The 25205-nt window shown below is 36.4% G+C and overlaps 1 protein-coding gene across 1 annotated transcript in view; it reads right to left on the reverse strand.

Moving 5' to 3' along the window:
- LOC148954306 (nucleoprotein TPR-like) overlaps window positions 1-25205 on the reverse strand; it is a 101232-nt gene that overhangs the window by 59347 nt on the left and 16680 nt on the right. Inside the window, exons 6-9 of the mRNA XM_089086235.1 lie at window positions 20449-20727; window positions 10259-10508; window positions 4126-4555; window positions 2049-2559 (exon numbers count right to left, since the gene is read on the reverse strand). Of these exons, the coding sequence (XP_088942361.1) occupies window positions 2049-2559; window positions 4126-4555; window positions 10259-10508; window positions 20449-20727 (1470 nt within the window). The remainder of the gene's footprint in view (window positions 1-2048; window positions 2560-4125; window positions 4556-10258; window positions 10509-20448; window positions 20728-25205) is intronic.

Here is a 25205-nt window from a genome sequence, read left to right on the forward strand (position 1 = left end):
CTCACAACTCTTTTTTTTAAACAATAAAAATAATTTTTTTTCTTTATAACAATAAAGAAAAGCTTATGAATTTGTTCTCAAAATTATTCAAAAATAAACTACTACTACAACTCACCGCAGCACCAAACCACCTGGGGCAAACACAGTTACGCATGCCCCTCCTCCATCCCAATATATTCAAAGCCTCCCTCTTTAACCTTCCCAAGAAGTTCCCATTTCCCTTAGATCTTCCTTACTGGCATCCTCCCACCCCAACAACAGACGACCTGCTTTCCGCTTAGCCCTAGACGGTTGGCCGAAAAGGAAAATTTCTTAGTCTCTCCTTTCCTTGTTTTCATCTCCATTCCATATTTTTCAATTTTGAATAGTTTCCTTCGGTGATTGTGATTATTTGAAACGATGATTATGATGGTTTTACTGTAGTTTTTTTTACGTCAGCTTAATGTGAAGGTTATACTTAATGTAACTTAGCTTTGCCACTTAACATAGAGAATTATGTGCCTAGTGAGAAAGCCACTTAACCAAAGAAAAAGAGAATGGGAAAAATATTAACAATATATTTAAGCGTAATATCAAAATCAAAGAAGGAAATAAATAATTGAGACATTCGAAGAGGTAATCGAAGAGGTAAGACGTTCTCAAAATAGGCGTAATTTGACGGTTATACAAAATTGTTAAGAGAAGTAATTCTCTAGCTTAAGCTTGCAAGTACGGCCTGGCGAAATTGTAAAATCATAATAAACTAACAAATAGGGCAAAGCGGTGAGAGCAAAAATACTAGCCTCTTTTATTTATTAAATTAAAAAAAATCTTTTTTTAGCTGAAAGTCAGGAGCCGCATTAAAACTTATAAAGGAATGAAATTATTCTCTATATTAGGGGGACTGTCCCTTCTTCAATCCTCTCTCTGTACGCTAAGATCTTAAAGTTCTTTAAGAATATATATATATATATATATATATATATATATATATATATATATATATATAATATATATATATATATATATATATATATATATATATATATATATATATATATATATATATATATATAGGTATGTATTTTTCTTCGAGAATGGCTCAATAATTTTTCTGGAACCCAGCAAATTAACATCTTCTGGCCTGAAAAAAAAAACGATCTAGATGGGTCACGAATTTGGAAAAATTTGTTTTTTTTCCAGGGACGGTCGCATCGAAACCTTGGTCCTATATTATCGGGAGACGGCTCATTTGAGCTGACGACAACATTCTTTTCAGGGTTTTGGAGTTATTTAACAGTAACTTATTTGCATAAATTAGGATAACGTAGTGAAAGAGCAAAAGATTTTTTTCAGTCGATCGTTTTGAATTAAAATTATACCGCGTCAATCGACCACGAGCATCATAGCGAATAGCAAACAAAAATGCAGTACAACGAAATCTGCGGTTAGAACAAATGCGACAACGAGCATCACACAAATCACTTATGGAAATGATGCGGAACAAAATCTGCCGTTAGAAGTCATGTGACAACGAGCATCACGCCGAATCACAAATGAAAATTATAAACCGAGAAATTTTAGAGAGAAAGAATAATGTATTTTTGTAAATCTGGTGCTACCATGAAATGGGTTTTCTATAACAGAAGGGCACCGTACAACATGACAAGGTAGATGTTGGATTCGGGTAATTGGACGTAAAATGCCCCAAAATTGAAAAAAAATAAATAAATACAAACTAGAAGCTACAATATTTATTTTAGGGATATAATCCAAAAGTAGCCGATTAAACTCATTAGAAAACTCCCCACCTGTATACGGCTGAACTCATATAAGAAAACACAAAAAGGTGCATTTTTACATTGATTTTTTTCATGGACAGAGGAATCAGTCCATCATGACCATATAAACAGGGCCACCTGTTTATAAAAGAGGAGGCCAGTTATGGTTGGTAGACATGGATTATGCCGACATATTTATGTATAGCTTAGTACATGTGTGAACAGGGCTTAAGAAACACCTTAGTGGGCCTATGTCTATTTTTCTATAAAAAAGCAATAAAATAATACCTTCAGTCTTTCAATTTCTGAATTCAGTTCCTCAATGTAATTTTTCGCTTCAAGTAATTCCATCTGGATTGTGGAGAACCGAGCGGACATCGGTTGCTGAGCATGCGGAGATTTCGGCACAGCCAATCTCTGATGAATCTTCAAAGCTTCAGTGGATTCATCCAGCCTCTTCTGCATCTTATCAGCCTTATCAACAGATTCATTCACCTCATTTCTCAACTTCAATTCTTTGATTATAAGCTCATCATTCATATGCTTCAGTTCCTTCTCACGATGACGCCATTCTTCCCGCGATGATTTGAAAAATTCCAATTGTTCTGACATTTGGTTTCGAACAATCTCACATTCGGTTCGTAAACGTGTTATTTCTTCCTTGAGAGCATCCACTTCAACAGAATTCTTTTGCAAAAGTTCTTGTTTCAGCATTGTTTCTATTCTTGAAGTTCTTGGAGCCTCAGATATTTCAGCCTGAAGTCTAACAATTTCATTGTTCAATTGGCTAATCTTGTCCCTGCAAAATATAATCGAGATATTAGTTACCATTCTTGAAACAGTTACGAATGGCAATTTTTCCTCACTAGCCAGTTTTTTTAAGCTCTTCGTGAATCTGACAAGTAGACATTGGTTGATCAGTAAACAAAAAAAGCTGAGCACAGAGGGGTGGCGGCATCAATTTTTAAGTCACAATTTAAGAAAATACCACAGGAGGTCATTGGTTGAATGAAAGTTATTAATTAAAATAGCTTACGCTCGTACGGTTACACCATAAACGCGATAAATAAATGCATACACAAAACAAGCTAAATCAAACATTAAATGCTTCTCAAACGATTTTCAATAAAATTGCAAATAAAATAAAGAAGAAACGACAAAAATGTGTCTGGGCACTAAACAGTGTCTAAATCATTAACTACGCACTATTACACACTATTCGGTATCCAGGAGTGTGGGGTGGGGAGGGGTGTTAACGGTAAAAAAAACTGTCCGACTCGTAAAAAGTAACAAAAAGTCGTACAAACAAACTTTTAATGTGTTTTATAATCTATTTTGTAAACCCCCCCACCTCAAACAGAAATCCTGGATACGGTCTTGGCTACACACTCCTTTCAATCCGATCTTCTACCTGGATTTTTAAGATCAATTTACGAGTCAGAGAAATATTTTTAGTTTAATTGAAAAAAATAGACTTTTAACCTATGTTTTTACGGCCAATTTACGTGTCAGAGCATTCCCTTTTGGGGAGTAAGACTTTAAACCGCTCAGGTGGAGAAGCTTGTGCAGCTGTCAGCCTCAGGTGCTTTCTAGTTTGATTTATCTTGGTACGGCTAGTACGGCATATTCCGGTAAGGCTTTTCATATTTTAACCAGTATGTATCTCCATATAATCTTATACAGAGAAGTAAATCTTTTACTTTACAGAGAATTAAAGCTTTTCTTTTATACCCAGGCCTTCTCCCTGCGGGCAGCCACTTAGACAATATCGACATAACTGTCCTACCCGTAATTGTCAGATACTGCACTTATCAAAACAGCGGTAGCTATTTAGCAAACTATGCACGATATTGTTTTTACTAGCATTTGTGGGAAAACGTCAATCCGCATGCATTGAAATTTTCAAACGCATGCACGAAACGAGCCGGTAATAAAACAAATTTCCTTTGAATTACCAAAGAAATTTAAAAAAAATATGAACTACCAAAAAATTACCCTTATTTTTCATCCACATAGTAAAACACAACAGCAGCAAATGGATTGAACCTCACCATATGTAAGATGAGGCAAGGGCGATCCCGTTTTTTTTTTTTTCAGCAAAATAAATCTGTTACTCGAACTGCAACTTTCCGCACATTGTAGCATATGGGCCCTCAGGACTAATAAGTTAAGTAAATAAGGAAACATTTGTTGGCTACAAATCTAATATTGCATTACTAATGAAAAAGAAGCGGGACATAAGTATAAAGGTTAAAGAAGGATAAGGCATAAAGAAATAGGGGACAAGGGATAAAGAAGAAGCAGGAGGTGCGTATGCGTGGATGGTGCTTGTATGTAAGTTATCCAAAGAAAAAAGGAAGCTTACCTGAGACTCTGTCTTTCTCTTTGAATCTGAGAGATTGTTACTTTCGCTCGTTCATGTTGCTCCTCAACCTTCAGTTTATCCTGCTTGAGAGAATTGATCTCATTCTCTTGCATCTTAGTCAATCCAGATAATGACACACTCTTCTCCGTTAGAGCTTGATTCTCCATTCGCACCATTTTCAAGACACCAGCAAGCTTTTGGAACTGCGCTTTCTCTTGTTCCAGAATAGCCGACACTTTTTCAACACTGACTTTAAGGCTGTTGTTTTCCTCCATGAGCTTATGAATTGCTTCTTGATGATGGTTCTTTTCTTTTGAGATTGCTTCCTCTGCTTTCTTGCGTTCCGCTTCGATTGTTTCATGCAGCTCTTTTATTTGGCCTTTCAATTCGGCAATCCTTTCTTCCTTTGCTTCAACTTTAGATACATCAGCTAAAAAAACAATATTTGTTTTCTAATGGCTGTAATTTTCACTATTTTAGTGCGTTTTCAAAATGCCTCCCTCCATCTGCTTCACCTGGAACCTAAATAAACATACTGAAATGAACCTTCCCAAATTTTTGATATATTCAAAGTGCCAGAAGTTGGGCAGTCCACCGGGGTATGTTTCCATATTCTAATTGCTTTCATACTCTCCTCTTTATAGACAATTTTAGTTTTTCGTTCATCGTTCATATTATTGGTCTCTCTAAAACCATTATATCCCTTTTTTATTATTCAACACCAGTTTCTCTTTAGCTAAATATCCTTCTAGTATATTTAACAGAACCTGGAGCTCCTCTGGAGATTTACCAACCACCACCACATCATTCGCAAATAGCAACAGCGAAATAGTAAGGTTTCGTAGTGAAACCGCAGGGACCCATTCCTTCCTAAAATGATCAACCATATCATTAATATAGAGCGTAAACAACCGTGGTGAAATACTGCTACCTTGTTACAAACACCATTTCTAATTTCCAACGGCGACGATAGGCATTTACCTACCACCTTCATTATACCTATTGTTTTCTGAAGCGACTTCGCTCCCCCGACCATGGGTCTAATTCTACCTACCTTTGCCACTTCGTCTTCAGTTTTAGTCAGTTGTCAGGTGCCCTCGACCTGACAAGTTTTATAACGTAAGGTTGCAGAGCTCAAATACGTAAATTCCTCTATATTTGAACAAAATCTGCCCCCCACCCACCCCAATAATAAACCCTTGCTTGTGAGATAAATTACAATACTACTGTCGCAACATCCAACCTTAACCATATCAGTAAACTCTCTGCTTTTAATCTCCTCCACTGCTTGCACTGGCGGATTCAGGAACCTGAAACCTCCCCCAAGATTTTTCTGGCGCTCTCTTTCTTTTTTTTTTTTTTTTTTTTAATATTTTTTTATAATAAATTTGTCAATTTGGTCAATTATTTGCACCTTTGTCACATAGTAAGGTTTCGTAGTGAAACCGCAGGGGCCCATTCCTTTCTAAAACGATCAACCATATCATTAATATAGTGTGAATACTGCCGTGGTAAAATACTGCTACCTTGTTACTAACACCATTTCTAATTTCCAACGGCGACGATAGGCATTTACCTACCACCTTAATTAAACCTATTGTTTTCTGATATAGTATATCAGCTATAATCCCAAGTTTTAAGCATACGTTAGGTGTGCCTTGAGGAATTGCAAGCACAAGAGACTCCTATCAATGGAAGGGAAGGCTTTTCTAATCTCCAAAGGAGCTCATATCATTCTTTTCCTAAGACAGAATTAGCTCCTCTTTCCTTTTTTAAATAGCTTCTTCTGTTCCCCTTCTTCTCTTTTAAAAGGCTTTTCTAATCTCCAAAGGAGCTCATATCACTCTTTTCCTAAGACAGAATTATATCCTCTTTCCTTGTTTATATTTCTTAGTAGTGTCACATAAGTCTCAATTAAAATTAATTTATACTATAAACCGGATATAATATAATACTTTTCATACTAAATACGAATATAAGATATAATTGTTTAAATAGCTTCTTCGTTTCCCCTTCTTCTCTTTTAAAATGAATTTCTAATATAAAATGGATCTCATATCACTCTTTTCATAATAAATAATAAGAAAAGCTATAATTGTTTAAATAGCTAATTCTGTTCCCCTTCTTCTCTTTTAAAAGGCGTTTATATTAGAGGCAAACATTCTTAAACCTTGTAATTAATCTAATCCTACCTTAGTCGTTTTCTTCCTCTCTTAAATCTCTCATGCTTGAATTACTTCTAATTTTCTAATCCCGCATTCCTCATCAAAATACTCTTAAATCCCTCAAGCTTCCTTTTATTCTTAGAACTAACCCTGCTATCTTATGTATTATATCCGTAAATTAATCAATTAATTTAAATTTAATCATCTACCTTCTCTAAATTACGCAAACTTGTGACTACCTCCTCTTTTAAAAACGTCTCGCTAAGGTTCATATTATCCTGTATGACTATTCCCTAGGTATCTGCACTAACTAGTTGACTAAATCGTTTAATTAATTCATTGTGTTCTTGATTTACGCACGGAGTCTCCCCACTTTGAAACTTACTAAGTAGGCTAATTTCTAATAGTACGGATTGGTGGTCCGAACCCACTTGTTTAAGCACCTTTACGTTAAGATCATTCGGGTCCCAACGAATGTCCACCAAAACATAATCAATTAGACTCAGCCTAGCTCCAGACACACAAGTAAGCTCACCCCGGTTACTATTCTTTCTAAATCGCCCATTACCTATCATCAATCCTCATTCTGCGCGTAGTGTCAGCAGCCTCATACCCCATTGATTTATCCTTCGTGTATCGTTCCTGCTCTGGGGATCGTACACAACTGGGACTAATGATGGAATACCCGAAATTAATGAATCATTTAATTCAACTTCATCATTAGTATAATCATTAAAATCACTCGTGAATATTAACCTGTCTTTCTCAAAATAAGCTCTTTTTTCATCCAATTATTTTTCCAACAGACCCCAATTATCTTCATTTCGATACAAGCTACATTGAGGCGGTATATAAATCAATACCAGAGCCATTTAAAGAATCTGAATAATATTCTCTGATTCCCTTTTCATTCTTGTTAAACCTCTGAAAAAAACTTCCTTTATCAATACTAAAAGACCACAAAAATAACCATTGTTCAACGCTAGTTCTCGTGAAACACTTTCCACAGTGAAGCCTCTTAATTTTGGTAAATCACTGGAGCCATGCCATGTTTTAATTGATGTTACAATGTCTAATGTTAGTATCCCACTTTTCACAGAACTTAACCTTATTTCTTATACCCTATATATTCCAAGATACAAATTTCAAGACTTGAGTTTGGCCTTGCCTATCCCATAATAGCTAGGCGAGAATGCTAATCAGTAATAGTCTTCATTCACAGGCCTAGGGGTTCCCTGATGCTACCTATATTGCGTTGTCAGCGGCTACCTTGACGGGGGTTTGAAACTACTGTAATTCGAGGGTCAATAGCCACCGATATTCCGGCTTTTCGATTGCTCTCCAAATGCAGGTTTGTTTTTCCTTTACTGAACATATCTAGCAGTGTTACTATAATATTCTACTGGGCTAACTTCACAACTTTTTTGGGGCTTGTCTCACCCTGCTGTTTTAGCCGAGTTTATGTCTATTTCAACTACCCTGTTAGTGTCGCTTTCTATTCCTAAAGAGTCGGTTCCCTCTGATGAACCGCTCTGCTCTTTCTCCTGATTCAGGATGTTAATGTTCTCGTCCGTGGCACTTGAAACTCTACTCTTAGTCAACAGGAGACACAGTTGGGCGGCTTGTGTTTATTTCTTTGATCTTTTTTACAGTCACGAATCATAGTCATAGACAAATGTTTTACCTTCGATAATGGATCTATCACCTTTGAGAGGAGCATTTTGACCTTTTTCTATGGCTTCGGACAACATGAGTTTTAAATTATTCCTAGCCTTGCGTTGGAACGCAGTATAGTCCAGAGCAACACCAACACTGTTCTGTTTCAGCATGAAGCCATTCCTTAAAATTGTGTTTCTGTTCGAAAACATATTCGAAAAAAAAAACAAAAAAAACATACGTATCGACCTTAAACAGGAATCATTCGAAAAATAACCAAAATTACAATGGAATGAAGGAACGCGTTATTTTAGCACCACTCACCAAAGAAGTTAAGTCTGAAACTGTGATACCGAAAGCTCGCAACGAAAAAAAAACGAGCAAATCTGCTACTGTTGCTCTTCATATAATCGCGGTAAGCACAAAAAAGAAAAACTAATTTATGCTGCAAGGCTGTAATCGGACTATATCTTTCATCCATTCAGAAAATATTGATTCAACTCAGTGAAACTACAATCGGTAATGTCAGCGTTATGTAATTCATTCCACCCGTATATGAATCATTAATTCTTACCATTTCATAAAACAGTTTAATTTTCTTTTAATTTCAATAGCCAAGAATAATTTACTAAAATTGCGCAAATTTTAACCAGTGCAGCCATATCCATGTCGCAAAACGCCCTTCTAGTAAATGAAAACGTTTGAGCCTCCTTAGCCTCTTGTAAAGGGGTGAACAATTTCTGGTAAAATCAGTTGAGCAATTATTGATCTTAGAAACTGGAGAATAGCTCGAAAGAAAAAGGTAAAATGTTATTTCACTAAGCCAAATCTCTTGCGGAGAATATCTCTGAAATAATATTTGAGTAAGGAAAGAACATAACAGCGTATGAGTACACTATACAATAAGCAAAATTTGAAGCAGCTCTGCTGATCCCCTAATGGCTGATGGGGCTGCTCCAATCTTCAAACTAAGAATTATAATAAAGGCCAAAACCATGCTTTAATTGAGTGTCGGAGTGTATCTCGTCTTCTACAGCTACTAACAACTTACCGCAGCACCAAGCCACCTGAGGCCAACATAGCAACGCACGCTGCCCCTTCATCCCAGTCTACTCGAAGCCTGCCTCTTTATACCCTCCCAAGAAGTTTCCATTTCCCTCAAATCATTCCTTACGACCTCCTCCCATCCCATTCGGGGATGCATCGGGGATGCATTCGGGATTTGCATCGGTGATCCACTCTGTGGTATCCATAATACCACAGAAAATTTGACGTTTCACTTTTATGTGGTGTCTTCGTCCTCTCAAGCAATCCTAGCATGGCAAAATCTCCTACTTGGGTTTGTGATCAACTATTTTAATTTACAAAGATTGCATATTAAAAGATGGTCAAGTAGAAAAAGAATTGTAGAAAAAAAGAAGAAAAAGGTACTATCAAGTGGTAATAAGTTGATATTATTACAAGCTAGGTACACTTGCAGAGGAAGTGGAAGGGAAAATAAAGGGAAAACACCGGTTGAAATGACATTTTGCATTCATCCTTATTTTTTTTGTGAAAAAAAAAATTACCGTTTGCAAATATTCGTAATTAAAGTTTTTACCCCCAACATGTACTTAATGTCATTGTTACCAGATACCAGCTACAAAACTGGCACCGAGCTTAGGCACACTCAAACCGTGTTAAAAGGTGTGATTTAACTCCATTGGCTGAACTTGTGACTCTTGTATATTAGCCAATGACGTAGTTTGGCATATGTTATTTAAATTTGTTTTTAAACATGTTACATTCACACGGTCAAATTGAGTTACAAATTTGAGCTATAACACCAAACCAGATTGATTCTTTTGTGTGAAATTTTAATCCAGTAAAAAGAACGAAAGGTTTTTGATCTTATTGAATCAGAATATTTTTACAAATAAACTCTGTGTTTTCCTATGATTTCACTAGGACACACGAAGAAAAACTCTGATGGTAGGCACCGCACCAATACTCAAGTATCTAGGATTTTATATTGGATGGAGGGGGGAAGGGGTACAAAACAATTTTTTCCAAAAGGTAACCAAAGAATGAAGAAAAAGCGGCTTAGAAAAAGCGGGAAGTTTTTTTTTCTATACCTGCATTTTTAAGACCAATTCACGAGTCGTAGAAATATTTCTTAGCTTTGAAGGAGAAAGTTTTTTTCCCAACATTTATTAGACCAATCTACGAGTTGGAGAAAAAATGTTTGGGAGAGGGCGAGGGGTTAATATACATTTCATGTATCTATGATGTCAACCTCTAAATTTTTAACAGTAGACGTAATACTGTCGTACCTTCATTTCGCTGTTGAATGGACATATTCAGACTGTCAGCCAATGATTTCTGAGATTCATACTCTTTTTTGAGGCGTTCAACTAGTTGCATTGTGTTTGCACGTGAATCTTGTATTGATTTCAACTGGCTTCTCAGAGTTGTCACTTCAATATTAAGATCGCGTGTTTTTTCGGCGACGGCTGCTGATTCGGCTACCTCACTTTCTTCTGACAACTTACGAATTGTTGCGAGAAGTCTGAGATTATTTTCCTGCAAAACAATGAAATTTATTTTCTGATTTTTTTTTTTTTGCTCCCATGGCGATTTCTTGCTCCAAGGCGAAAGCAATTTCAGTTTTGGTAATTCACAAGTCGTTTTTTCTTAATGTAATTAATGTCAAACAACTTTAACCCCAGAAGCAAGCTTAATACAGCATCTGGCAAAAACTACTAGCGACGAATATTCTGGTTGCCTATACAAATTTTACGCAAGATTCAAATTAAACTCCAAAAATTTTGTTCACAAGCAAAAAGAAAGAAAAAGAATAAGTATTAAAAATCCTGGTCATTTACTATTATAAATTGTTCCTGCAAGGAGTACGTAAGGAACTACGACAACTAAAATATGAACAGGAAATAAATTAATAAGATGCACTTCAAAAAAGTCAATCAAATGGAAAGCAAAAAAACGATATCAAAGTTTGAAACGACCCAAAATATTAACATAAGAGGTAGTTCCCTCTTAGTAGTTCCCTTGGGCAGTTACAAACCGATGAAGACGTTGTTTCCACCGTAGGTAGTATCGCTGTTAGTCTTCGACCAGTATAATTTTCAGCATCTCTGTTACAATCTTTTGGATGTTTTTCAAAGTCCCTGAATCACACCCTTTGAGGACATTGCTTCTGTTTACAAAAAATAAAAAAGTAACAGGAATTGAGGTCAGGTGAAAAATAGGGCTGAGTAACCACAGGAATGCCAATTGAAGTAAAAATTATGTTTTGAGAGGGCCATGGGCACCCATAGGCGGAATTTTAGGGGGGGGGGGCTTACCCCGCTGCCTATTTCAGCACAGGGCACTTCTTATAGAAGAAATGTCATAGGCACTTTAAAAAGAGCTTATGGAGGGCAACCAGCTCCCCTCCCCAACGTCTATCACTTCCCCAAACACATCCAATCAAAATTTTGAGATAACCATTTTGTTCAGCCTAGTTTAAGAGGTCCGGAAATAATGGCTTTGAGGATGACAACCCCCCCCCACAGCCCTCAGGGCAAGGGTTGTAAGTTATGCCCTGAGGGGATATAGCGTTTTTTATAGAAAGGGTGGTCGTATAAACCTTAGAGGGGGCTCATTTTATTGGTAATCAGAAGTTCTACCGGCCTTTTTAACAGTCAAAAGTAATTGCAGGTCAACCTGTCCAACCCCCCCCCCCCCCCGTACACCTATCATTTCCCCAAACACACCCAATCATAATTTTTGATCTAGCCATTTTGTTCAGCGTAGTTGAAAAGTTCAGAAATTATGTCTTTGAGTATGACCCCCCCCCCACATAGCCCTCAGGGCAAGGGTTGTAAGTTACGCCCTGGGGGCATATAAGGTTTTTATAGAAATGGTGGTCGTATAAACTTCAAAGAGGTCTCATTGGATTGGTAATCAGGAGTTGTAGGGCTCTTTCTAAGAGTCAAAGTAATCAGAGGGCACATAACCCCCCCCCCCCATACACAAACACACATGTCGTATTTTCAAAAAACACATCTGATAGAAATTTTAATATTGCCATTTGTTGTCGTAGAAACTTCGAAAAGGGCTCATTCGGTTGGTAATTGAAAGGGCTTGTGCCCTTTTAAATAGTCGAAAGGGATTGGAGGGCAATCACTCCCCCCACGCCCATCATTTCACCAAACACTTCCAATCAAAATCTCAAGATAATTATTTTGTTTGACGTAGTTTATAAGTCCAGAAATCATGTCTTTGAGGATGAGAACCCCCTCACAGTCCTCATGGCAAGGGTTTTAAGTTATGACCCGAGAGCATTTAAGGTTTTTATCGAAACGGTGGTCGTATAAACTTCAGAGGGGGGTCATTGGATTGGAAATCAGAAGTAGAAGTGTCATTTTTAAGAATCAAATTTATCAGAGGGTAGCTATACTCCCCCATGTCATATTTTCCCCAGATGCATCCGATAGAAATTTTGAGATAACCATTTGGTGAAAAATAGTAAAAAAATATCATTAAACGGCCTTTGGGGTTGACATACCCCTTCCCCCGAGTATGGGGGTAAGGGTTGTGAGTTATACCCCGGGGGCATTTAAGATTTTTATGAAGAGGTAGTCTCATTTTATTGGAAAGTCATAGTTCTAGTTCCATTTTAAGAGTCAAGCGTGATGGAGAGAAAATAGCCCCCTCCCTGATATCCTCTTTTCCCCAAACACAGTCGATCGTAATTGTGAGATACCCATTTTTTAACCAAACGTCCAAAGAGAATATAACAATGTCATCAGTAATCAAATATAAGAAATATTTAGGCGGACGTTGAACTAAATCAAAACAAACTATGAGCATGTGGACTTTCAAAAAGGTGACAAAGCAATATCTCAAGAACAACTTATATAATTAAGATAGACATTCAAGAGTAAGCTGTGGGGGATTTTGAACTAGCCAGAAGGCACTATGTGTATACTTTTAATACTACAACTACAGATACTGTAACTAATGACGCTAAGAGTATTAAGGTGAAACTTCTAGGAAGTGTTTAGGGGGCGTTCCAATTAAACGAAAAAACTGTATACATGCAGGTTTTCAAAAAGGCATATAAGCAACATCATGGGCAGCACCATTCTATAATAACTAGAAATATCATTGAAACATTTAAAAAAGCTAATTCGATTAAAAAATTAAAAGTTCTGGTGTCCTTTCTAAGAGTAAAAAGCGATTGGAGAACAATCAGCCCGTCTCTCGAGCCGATTTACTTCCCAAACACATCCAGTCAAAATTTTGAGACAACTATTTTGTTCAGCATAGTAGAACGGTCAAACAACTATGTCTTTAGGGATATTGGGCATGTCAACCCCCCACAATTATGCAATTGGCCCATGATGCTATATAACTAAATACTACTTTAAAACTAAACCAAAAGGCATTGTGTTTACGGTTGCCAATAAGACACTTCAGCAGACTTCGAGAAGGACTGGGGGTATTAAGTTGAAGGTTTCGGGACAACTACTATTACTACTTCTGCTCTCACATTTTAAATAAATAAATAGATTATAAGTGTATCTAGGTTTGCAAAGAGTATAGATAGAATCCTTTGGGAATGATATTAAGTTTTACTTTTTTCAGGTCAAGTTGAGGAGGTAAAAAATTAAATTAAAAAATAATATTTGTGTCAAGATTAAAAATTGTTGAAAAAGTTTCTCCCAACACACAAATAGCAAGCCAAACTATGGATTCTTATAAAAAAAAAAAAAAAGATATAATTTTTTTTCATTAAAATGACTATGTCAATAAAAAACGACCAGAAATTAATTCAAAAAAAAAATTCCACAAATCAAGTTTTTCAAAGAAAAGCAAAGAGCTCGATTAAGCCAAAAATGGGCGAAAATGAAGTCAAGTCATCGTCCAAGCGTAAAACTACCACAAAACCCCTATCAATAAGTAAACGAAACTCAAAATGAACAGAAATTATAATAAATAGCCGAGTCAGACTCAAAACGAGCAAAAATTAACATTAGTAGGGCTGATAACCCCCATGCCATCTCAAGACCAGATCATAATTTGCGCTTTACTGAAAACAAAATATGTTTAAATGTTTTCGCTTTTTTTACTTAAATAAGTAAAAAACTTTTTTTTACTCACTTTTTTTACGCTTTTTTTATCTTAAGGAATACATATCAGTATAGGTATATTAAACTGACAATCCACAGTCATTTTTTTTTTTTTTTAGTAAAGCCTAAATTATGTTCTGGTCTTGAGACAAGGCATGGGGGTTGTGAGTCCTAGTTAGACCCCGGCGCCGCGCCGGTGGATCGACTGAACGCCGCCGACGAGAGGCCCAGTCGGTCGCCGCCAAAGTGTCGCAACGCCACCGGTGCGCCGCCGCCGGCAAAGGCGGCGGCGTTCGGTCGACTTTAAATTAATTTTGCGGCAACTCTTTATTGTGTCAACTGCAAAGTTGGAGCTTTTCCTTCTCGTGTGGTTTAGTATTTCAATTTTCCTGATAAGACATCAAGCAGGGCTTGCACTATTCCCGAATTTTCGGGTATTTCCCCGAAAATCCATCCGTCACCCGAAAAAACATTTAGTTCCCCGAAAATCATACAATCACGGTGCTACCCCTATCAAATTATCACCAATGACTTTCCCTGCCAAATGTGACATTTGCATACCATAATTCTTCACCACTCGCTGGTTCATTAATTTTCGTCTCTTTTGTTACTCTGCATAAAAACCAGACAGATGAAATAGACTATTGCAAATATTACAATAGACACAGTTCTTCATATGTTGACAAAAAAAAGTATCGTCTTTATGAAATGAGTTTAAATCATTTCGAATGCAGTTTCCGAATCGCTATTTCTTACATCATTCGTAGCCAAGAATTTCATTTTCAAGTTGAATAGAATTATAGAACGCATTCACTACAATAACGCTTCAGCCTTCAGTTGGATTTTGAAATTGACAGCCGACAGATTGTTTCTACAGCTGAATTGTGAGTTTGTAGAATTTTTTTTTCTTTTGCTATTTTTAGATAATATTTTCTTAATATTTAATATTCAATTGTTGAACGCCTGATAGAAAACACTATCTTCTTTCTGAAACATTTTTACCACCACCTCCCCCCCTCACAAAAAAACTTGTATTGAGGAAAAATTTAGCAATAAACTAAGCTATGTACAAAGTTAGGGAATTAAATATTGAACCAGAAGTTATCCCATAAATACGATTCATAAATAAACTCTTAATTATTGTCTATAGGGGGGGGGGGGCGGGAGATAGGGGGCTATCACTTTAAATGATAATACCTCAATTTTTTTTATTGAAAGCAGGGATGCCAAAAAGATAATTATTTTTTTCATTTAAAGTGGAGGCAGAAGAAAGTGATATCGAAGTCCCTGGGAAATCATTGGAATATTTTGATAGACCCAGGGCCCCACATTGGGACTTGTTCATTGTCTTAGGTATTTTGCAATTTCTCATAGGCTACTGGCCTAATTTGGCTTTTGTGTGTGCTCCCTTTTAATTAGATTCTTTGGATCTTATTGAATGCCATGGCGAATCTATGACTCAGTTTTCCAATAATTTGAGGTATATCTAAATAATTTCGACATTTTTGTTGTTGTCTTTGTACCCCTTTACTCATACCCTCAATCTATTTTCAAGGAACACTAAGCTGTTTAACGTTATTTTGCGTGTTTGTTTGAACCATATAATGACCTATTTAATTATTAAGTAAATTGTTTTTCGAATGTAAAGCTGAGACGGTATCCTATCAATGTGGTATCCACAGGGGGGGGGGGATAGGGAGTTATTATATTTAAGTGATAGTACCTCGATTTTTTTTTATTGAAAGCAGAGATGCCAAAAAGTTGAAAAGTTGAAAAGATTAACAAGATTTTCATGAGTTATACTTGATACAGCACTTGTATAGTTTTATCGTCCAAAGGGAAAGAGACATACGCGTCCAACCCGTTTTTTTCTTATTGATGAAACGGGTTTACTTTGAAAACATTCATTCATAAGTACCAGATTCACAATAAAACGAATTGGTGTGATGAAAGCGATATCGACATCCCCACCTAATATTGCGCTCGAGTGACAATGGCGCCCTTGGTCCAGTGCCCAAGTTACATTAAAAGGCCAAGTCACAATAAAAGCTTTCAATTTGAGAGGTTCAAGGAGGAGTCTTTGACATTCGTATGACCTCAGGGTACTAGATGTTGCAACGTTCTTACGTGTCTACAGTGATTTAAAAAATTCGATCACCCCACAAATGATTACCAAAAATATGCACAAATATAACAATGTATCATTTGAAATATTATAACACTTTTTTCCAAGCTTTGAAGAAAAGCAAAAAGGCTAAATACCCCTAACTACGCTTGAAAGCTATTTTAAAAAGAAACTCTTTTGAGATTTCCATGTATATGACCATAGCAGAAGCTTTGAGCCTGGGCGGGGATCAAAGAGGAGTCTTTGAGTATTTTGACCACAGGTGACTTATTGTTACGACTTTCTTAAATTTGGTAATTTTTGTGAGCATTTGGAAATCAAAGCTTAAATTCAATAACTGATACTAAGTGTCCTAACATTTTGCTTGGATTAAAAGTGACGAACTGGGAAGAAAATTCCAACATCTTACTGGAGCTACTTCAGTCTGCATATTATTTCAATTAATTACATTTCATTTAATTACGGATGAGCTTTTCATTTTTTACCTAAGGAAATAGCTGGCACTTTTCTTCATATCGAATAAACCATTAAGCGTTTTTTGTGTCATTGTAACTGACAATTTCTCACGTGAAGTGTTCACCATCTATTTTTAAGTTTGATAAATTTACTCCTTTTAAACACAGTTTATATTCTGACTGATATTATTTATTCATGAGTTTATGACTTGGAGTGAATCCCCAAAAGAAAAATGAATAATATCCTAAAGAGACGCCATAAGCAATAAAAAAACAGCAGTTGAGCCTTAGCCTACGTGACATATATTCTATAAAGAAGCCAAAAAAAAACTTTAAAATGCATTTTTTTAAATTGTTATTAACAGCCAGTTTTTAATAAAAAGAAGGCTTTTTAGGAATCCAAAAGAGCAAAAAAAAACAATCAATATCAAAGTCGCCCATTTCAACTGTTTTAAAGGTGACAAAACAGATATAGGCAAAGGGCATTATGAAAAAATTAAGCTTCTAAGTTCAGTTATATTCAAAGTTTTGTATGCAGTAATGTTCGATGAAAAAAAACTACTAATTTTGATAATTATTTATGTTAAGAATACATAGCTAATAGATAGTTCAACTACCCGTATTATGCAAGGGTTCTGAAACGCCACAGCCATTTCGTTTCTACCAGATTTCTACTTCTCTTGATGAATAACGAAGAAGACCAGTTCCCAGCCACCGACTTGTGAATTTTTGAACTTATGAATAGGGTCGAATCTGTTGTAAATTTAAGCTGTGATTTGCGAAAGACTGATGAAAACATTAATGTTTCCGATCAACATTGATCGCGCCGGCGGCGCGCTGTTTTGGCCCCACAGCCGACGGTCTTCCTCATCGGCGCAGCGCCGGGGTCTAGTCCTAGTAATGTTAATTTTTGCCTCTGCTATTTATTCTAATTTCTGTTCGTTTTAAGTTTCATTTATTTATTGATAGTGATTTGTGGTAGTTTTACGCCTGGAAGATTACTTGACTTCATTACTGCCCATTTTTGGCTTAATCGAGCTCTTTACTATTCTTTGAAAAACTTATTTTGTGTAAAATGTTTTTAAATTAATACAAATATAAGTCAGCTTCATTCAGCCAGGGGGGGGGGCTGGCACCCCCCACCCTTATGGGCGCCCAAGGAGAGGGCAGTGTTACATGGGGCATTGTCCATTGCAGACATTTGTCTGCAATGGCTGTTCTCACACAAAAGACCTATTTTCTGAGCCTTTCAAGAACTTCTTTGAAAAAAAAAAAAAAAAAAAAAAAAAAAAAAAACGGAAATAGAGGCCAACGGTGTTCATCTTCAACATTTTTTCTGCCTTCCAAAAATGATCTGTGCCAGCGAGAAAACTTGAGCTCGGGATTGAGAATGTACGTCATAAAGCTGTTTTAACATTTCAAACGTCACGCTTCTATTTTAGCATTTCACTCTTTTGTGTTCTCCTAGCTTAACACAAAATGTAGTGGCACAACGCTGTTCCCAATTCCACTGTTCCATTCTGCATCACGCACAACCAAGACACAACTTCGCTAATAGCAGTCATAAAAATCACCTAGTGAACGGAAGAAGTTGAAACTCACACTGAGCAATGGACAGGTACTGACATACGTGTTCAATTGAGGACATCAGCGCAGCGTAACCAGATCGCTTGCACTGTTGCCGGTCTTATTACTTTTCTGCCATTCATACAACGTTTTCTGCATATTTATGGTAATTATTGTCTTCAAAACAATAAATTATTTCTTGGAGGTATTCCCCCAAATCCATAATCCCACACAGAGAAACTGAATATGAAAAATTAAAATCAATTTATTTTATCAATTTGCAATCTGTTATAAATTCTAGTCCCAAGGCGACAAATGATAAATAAAATTTGCTTAATTGAGCTGAATGTATTTTTTAGCCAAATTTTTTGAACTGGACCAATTAACGCAATCAGTTCATGAAAGTTGAAGAAAACTTTATTAACGGATATGGATAGTTGGTAAGTTTTGCTGAAATAGCTTGTCAGTGCGTAAATTCTAAGGAATCTAATTAAATAAATTTGAATCAATTTAAAACACGTAAAAAAAAATTCTTAAATAAAATTATAAAACTTAATGTTAGATAAAATTGACTAACACAACTTCTAATTTTTATGCAAAAAATGAGTTTCTTTCCACGCTTTTTAAGCGACTTTCTTTGAACAAACCATTTGTATATGTTTGTTCATATACCATCTGTATATGTTTGTTCATATATGTTTGTTCATTTCCAGTGTGCAGAGGAGTATAAGAATTTCATCTTCTGGTGTCACTGCAAATATTTCTGCAATTAGAGAATCACCCTAGAATAAAAAGGACATCTCAAAACACCCATTTTGCAGGCTTAGCCTAAAAATGTTCCTCAAAATAAAGAAAGACTAGGGCTAATCTCCTTCCTTCTTCAATATTTAACGAAAATGCTTAAAATTTGGGCTTAAAAATAAATTATTTGAGGCTTCAGGCCACTAATAGTTGGCGCAACTGCAGGTGACGGCACAGATAGAACCACCCTAATAGTTGGCGCAACTCTGAAAAAGTTATGCCTGTTCTGGCTTATCATCTGTCTTGGCTTTTCTCTAATTAGCCATTGCTTCGCACTCAAGTCTTCCACCAAGTTGATCAATACATAGATTTATGAAGCCCCACATGAATCCACACAGTCAAAGGAAGCTGAAAAAGAATCTTCCAGTTGCACGGGGTTCAATCAAACGACGGTTCAGTTTCACGATAGCTCAGTTACACGGGGGTTCACAAACAGGGGTTAAGCTTAAGCTGAAAAACAATCGAGTACATTAGTCATTTATTCTTTACGGACAAAATGTATGTTTAGGCAACCCGTGTCGTATAGATTATGGCCTCTGCAAGAGGGAGGCTCAATATTTAGCATCTTGAGAATTTTCATTCGATTGGTGGTCTCGGAATTTCTATTTTTACTCTTTTGCTTTATTTTTCTACCAATTCCAGCTTTTTACTTTATAGTTTTATCATCTATACTTCCTTAGTCTGATTTCCTGGCAAAAAACTGTTCACACAATCTCTCTAATAAAATAAAAAAAATGTGCCCCTTCAAAAGGGTAAAAAAAAATTATACGTAAGATAAGCACTGTCCCCTAGCAGAACAGAACATTTATCAAGATTAAAAAAGAGAAAGAAGAAAAGAGAGCTTATCGAATAGAGAAACCATTAAGAATTGGGTTTCCAGCAATCTAGAACCGCAAGATTAAAAACAAGAGACAGAAGAAAGAAGGGAAAGAAGAAAATAGTGCTTAGCGAGGAGAATGGGAAACCAATACGAGTTGGGTAACAGCAAGATAAGGATTGAAAACTACTAGTGCTAACCTAATTATAGTGTAGTTTCAGGCAAGTTTACTACAACAAGTAGAAAATTCTGCAGAATTTGGATGATCTATATAATTAATCTGCAATGAAATAGGATCGAAGCTTAAAATTTTCTGTGAGCAATAGTTATTAAGCATCTTTAACTTGAAGAATTATTTAAATTCAAAATTCAGTTTGAACAAAGTAGGCCTATACTACCTTGCGAAAATCTTGGCAGGTCAACTAGACTAGTCTATTTCAAACTGGTGGGCCTATTAGGGACAGAATTCTTCCTTCATTCTTCCCTGCATTTTAAAGTACATGAAAACACGCCTATTCCTCATTTGTAGCTCGAAAGATATCACTAAACCAGTTGGCCACTTCTTTTGGACAATAGCGCCAGTTTCCGCTCTATAAGTTTACCATACATTAGGGGGGGGGCATACCTGTAGTTCATCAATACTCTTAAAAACAACCAAATGCTCTCCAATCGCTTTCTGAGCCTCAGGAGTAGACGCATCATACTCATAGTCTTCCAAATTCTCAATCATCGCTACTCCTGTCTTGAACTGATGATTCTCTCTCAACAGGGTAACTACTTGTCTCTGAAGATCTTTGACTAATATCTCAAGTCTGGAATTTTGACGCTTTTGGTACATAGATTCAGATTTGGCCATTTCTGCTTCATATCTGCATCTTGACACTAAACTCTGGTCCTTTTCGATCTAAAAATAACATAAATAGAAAACAAAAAGATAGATCGTGTTTTAAGTGCCCACATTGTAGATCAGCAAATCAAAAATAATTTTTCGTCCAAAAGCCTGTAAACAAACGGTGTTAGCATAAAATTATAGGGGGGAGGTGGGGAGAGGAAAGTGAAAACTGGGATAAATTGAGAGACTGTGAGCGGATAAAATAAGAGAGAGGAGATAAAGTTAGAGAGAAAAACGGAGAGGAAACGGATAAACAAAAACAAAAAAGAGAGGAGGGATGGACAGAGAAAGAAAGATTATGAACTTCAAAGTATTTACGAAAAATTAAATAAACAATTTCAGCGACAATCAGCATCAATCAAATTTAAAGCATAGCATGCATTTTCTATATTGTAGCCCTCGCCCATTTGTCTAGATGAGCTGTCCACTAGAAAAATTAATTTAAAGTTTTCCTTCTTCTTTTCTTGTTTTAAGACAATACACTAAGGAGCCCTCCTGACACATTCTTAATCCTATATCAAACTTCTGCTTCAACAACCTTCAAAGAAATACTTTAAAATGTAAAGTAATTATTTTTTTACAACCTCATCAAAGCCATAATTGGCAGCGTCTGGTATTTTTCTTGTATCCTATTGAGTTAATTATAATTATTATTTATTTACCCAACATCTACAAAGGATTATAGTGGAGTAAAGAAAAAGGAAAAATGACAAACCAATATTAATATTTTCTGATGCTATCTTAAGTGATGCTACACTATCAAACACTTTAGTTATTATTGGAGATTTCTAGGAGCTTTAGGAATATGGCCCTCTACTCAATTCCGTATGGGCAAGTTTCCGAGCCTTATTCCAGCTAAACTCAAACCTATTATCCAGCTTGAGGACGTCCTGCTTTCCGTTCAGCTTAGTTTGGCTTTGGCCTAGTTCTAATCTCTCCTGTATATCTTATAAGCTCTTAAGTATAGAACTGACAGTGACTTTGAAGTAAAACTGTTTTAATTCTCTGGGTGCCTAGAAATAGATTAATGGCTGACATTTTTGTGGAAGTTGGGGCTTTAGGCTGAGTGCGCTATGTCTCCACTTCCCTAAGACTAGTAGGGTGCGTCAAAACAGATCAAATGGTTTTAATTAATTTTCTGTAATGTTGCCTATACGTGTCACAACTTAACGAAAATATAAGGGGAAAGAATGCAAGGAATTTTTTTGCGACTCTAGAAATAGAAAAAAGTTAGTTTTAAAAATCTATGGGGGTATTTTTTCTTTTTTTTAAAACTTAAAACTTTCTTTTAACTTAAAATGAAGGTTTTTTGAAATTTATGAGAGAGGACATTTTTTGTCGAATGAAAATACGAAAAAGATTTTTTCTTTTCTTCAAAATGTAGGAAGTGACAATTGTCCCCACCCCCTAATTGGTGCCCTTGTTGCTCTACATTTTTTGTAATCAATGGCTGCACTCAAAACTGAATAAAAGTAAAATACTACATCTGATTACTGAAGGGGTTGCAATCTAAATTACACGCAACTAGAGCGCCAACAATCAAAACACAGTCGTGGTCTATGACTGCATTTAAAGCTGAATCAAAACAGAACACTACATCTGATGGTTGTAGGGGGTTACATGAAGCTTAACCTTATGCAGAAGTCTAATCATTGTCAAAGTTGCTGATAAAATCAGAATATACGGGACTATAGCGCAAACAATGAATCCAGTTGTTGACATATGTCGAGCTGAGCTATGCTCAGCTTTCCAGCGTAATCTTTATGATTGGGTAATCAGAGTGAGGTTTTACAGCATGTTTTATTTTGACATTTTCGGTTTTAGAGCGAAAACAGGATTTTGGAGCCTATTATTTGAACTAATTTTTCAGTAGATACAGTGAATTTCATTTGGCCGAGAGAACAATTAAAACACTGTATCTCATGGGTTTATGTCTCCGCCGTTATCTGGCAAACAATGAAAAGACAATAGACTATGCAAGGTATTAGTAGACAATAATTGAGAACAAATTATGGGAACCTGAACAAATTAATGGGAGCATTTGGGAACCCGAAATAGACTTTCCAAACCTATATTTTACCATTTCAGTTTCCGCTTCTGTTGTACCTCGTTCCAAGGGAAGCGCCCCCCTCTCCCCTTTCTGAAAAGGTAAGCATAAGAATGTAGTACTTAACTAAGAATATGACGTAAATAAGGTAGCATAAGAATATGACGTTAAGTAAAGGAAAACCACATATCATTCATAAATCTTGCCTTTTTATCAACATGTGGCTCAGGAATTTTGCGCATGTTTTCACTGTATGTATACGACCCTTTTTTTCTATACTAATTGGCCGTGTCTGTAAACTTGTAAAGAAAAGCCGTTGCAAAAAAGCCGTGCAATAAAACCGTTGCAACACCAACAAATTATACCAATCAGCAGAACGTTATGTAATAAATAACCCAAAATAAAATTTTTTTCACCCCTTGGAACCACATATCAGGTCTATTCATACTGAAACCGCGCGATTTCCTAAGATTTTTTTTCTTCAGAATTATGACGTTTTGAGGGTAGTTCCGCATTTTCGTCAGTTTTGCCACGTTGTATCATGAAAACAAGCAAGCAAATGCTAAATTTGAGCAAGGGCGTATCCAAGATTTTTGCTCGAGGAGAGGGCTATTTTTTGGAGGGGGGAGGTTTACCAAAAAAACCTTGAAAAAAGCATCCAAAATTCGTGCACTTTTGTTACGTTCTTACGAGTCGGACAAAAATTTCGAGGAGGGGGTGGGGTGAAACCTCGTAAACCCTCCCCCCTCCCCGAATACAGCCTTGAATTTAATAACGCTTTTCGTCTGTGGAAATTCAAACATTGACAGTGTTTTAATTCCTAAAGACAGTTGCACCTTCAAAGAAAAGCTGCCCCTTCTTAAACTGTGGGGTGCCATACCCACAGTTTACCCATTATACCCACACATACCCATTCCACGGACAAGTTTCATTTTTTAGCAAAAATTGAAGTTAGACTAAAATGTGCGTGCAGATGCATGACGGCTTTGACTAAAAGCAGGTTTTTTTTCTACGTAAATGAGCATTTCCAAAGGTAAAATTTCTGTTGCTTCCATCCTGTTTTGTCTCACGCCTGATATTCGAATTATAACTTTTGAGTAGCCTCGAAGGAAGAAGAGCAAGGCCCTTCCAGGATTTTTGTTCGGGGCGGGATAGGGGTACAAAAAAAAACTTTAAAAAACATCGAATTTTTTTGGCATTTTTGTTACGTTTTCAGAAGTTGGAAAAAAAATTCGGAAGGGGTCAAACCCCCTACCCTTTGGATACATCCTTGGGGAAGAGCAAAACAATTGGTCTCCAATCCTTAATTACAATTTTTTTTTTGTCTGTCATCCAGCAGGCTTTGCTACTAGCCTAGTTTTTTTTTTTATTTATGAAAAAAAAATTGTTAGATCCCCCGCATTGTGAATTCAATTTATTTAGTAATATCTTTGCTTGTTTTTGATTGTTTTCTTTTTTCAAGTAATCTTTATCTTGTTGCCTTATTATTTCAGAATATGAAGTTTGTTGGTCTACATACTAAAGATCAAACTTCAACATTCATTAACGCTCATTGTTCCTTTGGAGAAAAGAAATCGTCATCTATAACAACATAGTAACCATAAGTGAAACTAATATTTATTTTAGAAAAACTATAATAAACATTTTTATATTTTTCTTGAATTATATCAGAAACTATTTTGTATATTGACCAATTGACATTCGTCCGAATGACAATGGCATTCGGACGATGTGCACTGACCGTACTTGTCGGATTGACAGCAATAGCAATAATTTACTAGCTGTAACTCACAGAAGTGTTCCAGTGTAATGTTTTGTCGGTTCTGATTTACTCTATGGATCATGTCCTCAACGAGGAGATTCGTACTCGCACATGCCAACCATACATTGCCTCCGTTGTGAGGCAACGAGGATTGCAATATATTGGACATATCCTCCGTATGCCAGATAATAGACTTCCTAAAATGCTCCTTCACTGGCAATCAGAAGGCACCGTCACCAAGGAAGGCCCAAGAACACGTTCCGTCACGTAAGAACGTGACAGAAGATCCCTCCAGACGAGTGTCACCCCAGAGTGGGAGGACATCTACGTAGCGGCCTCACTGACTGAAAGATTAGAAGCTACTCACTGACGCCCTGTGTGCCTCTTGAGGAACTAAGGTCTAAGGTAAAGTCTAATTAGCCAAACTGCAAGTTACAAAGATCTCAGAATACATTTTTAGAAGAAGCATTTTGAATTCTGCGAATGAAATTTTCTTACTCCAAGCCACAGTTCATATAATTATCCAGTAAGCTTATCGCAGATCATTTCTGGTCTTCGTTCTCGGTGCGAACAAAAAGCTCCTCCCACTTCTTTCTGCATTAGCGGGTTAGTCTGTTTCCGATTGTTTCCAACAAAGTGCATTATTCGTAATAGCGGGTTTGCGATTAGATCAGTGTCTGA

Source organism: Artemia sp. Qi Xiang Cuo, chromosome 3 (genome assembly GCF_049724085.1).
Source record: "Artemia sp. Qi Xiang Cuo chromosome 3, ASM4972408v1, whole genome shotgun sequence".
Classification (NCBI taxonomy): domain Eukaryota; kingdom Metazoa; phylum Arthropoda; class Branchiopoda; order Anostraca; family Artemiidae; genus Artemia; species Artemia sp. Qi Xiang Cuo.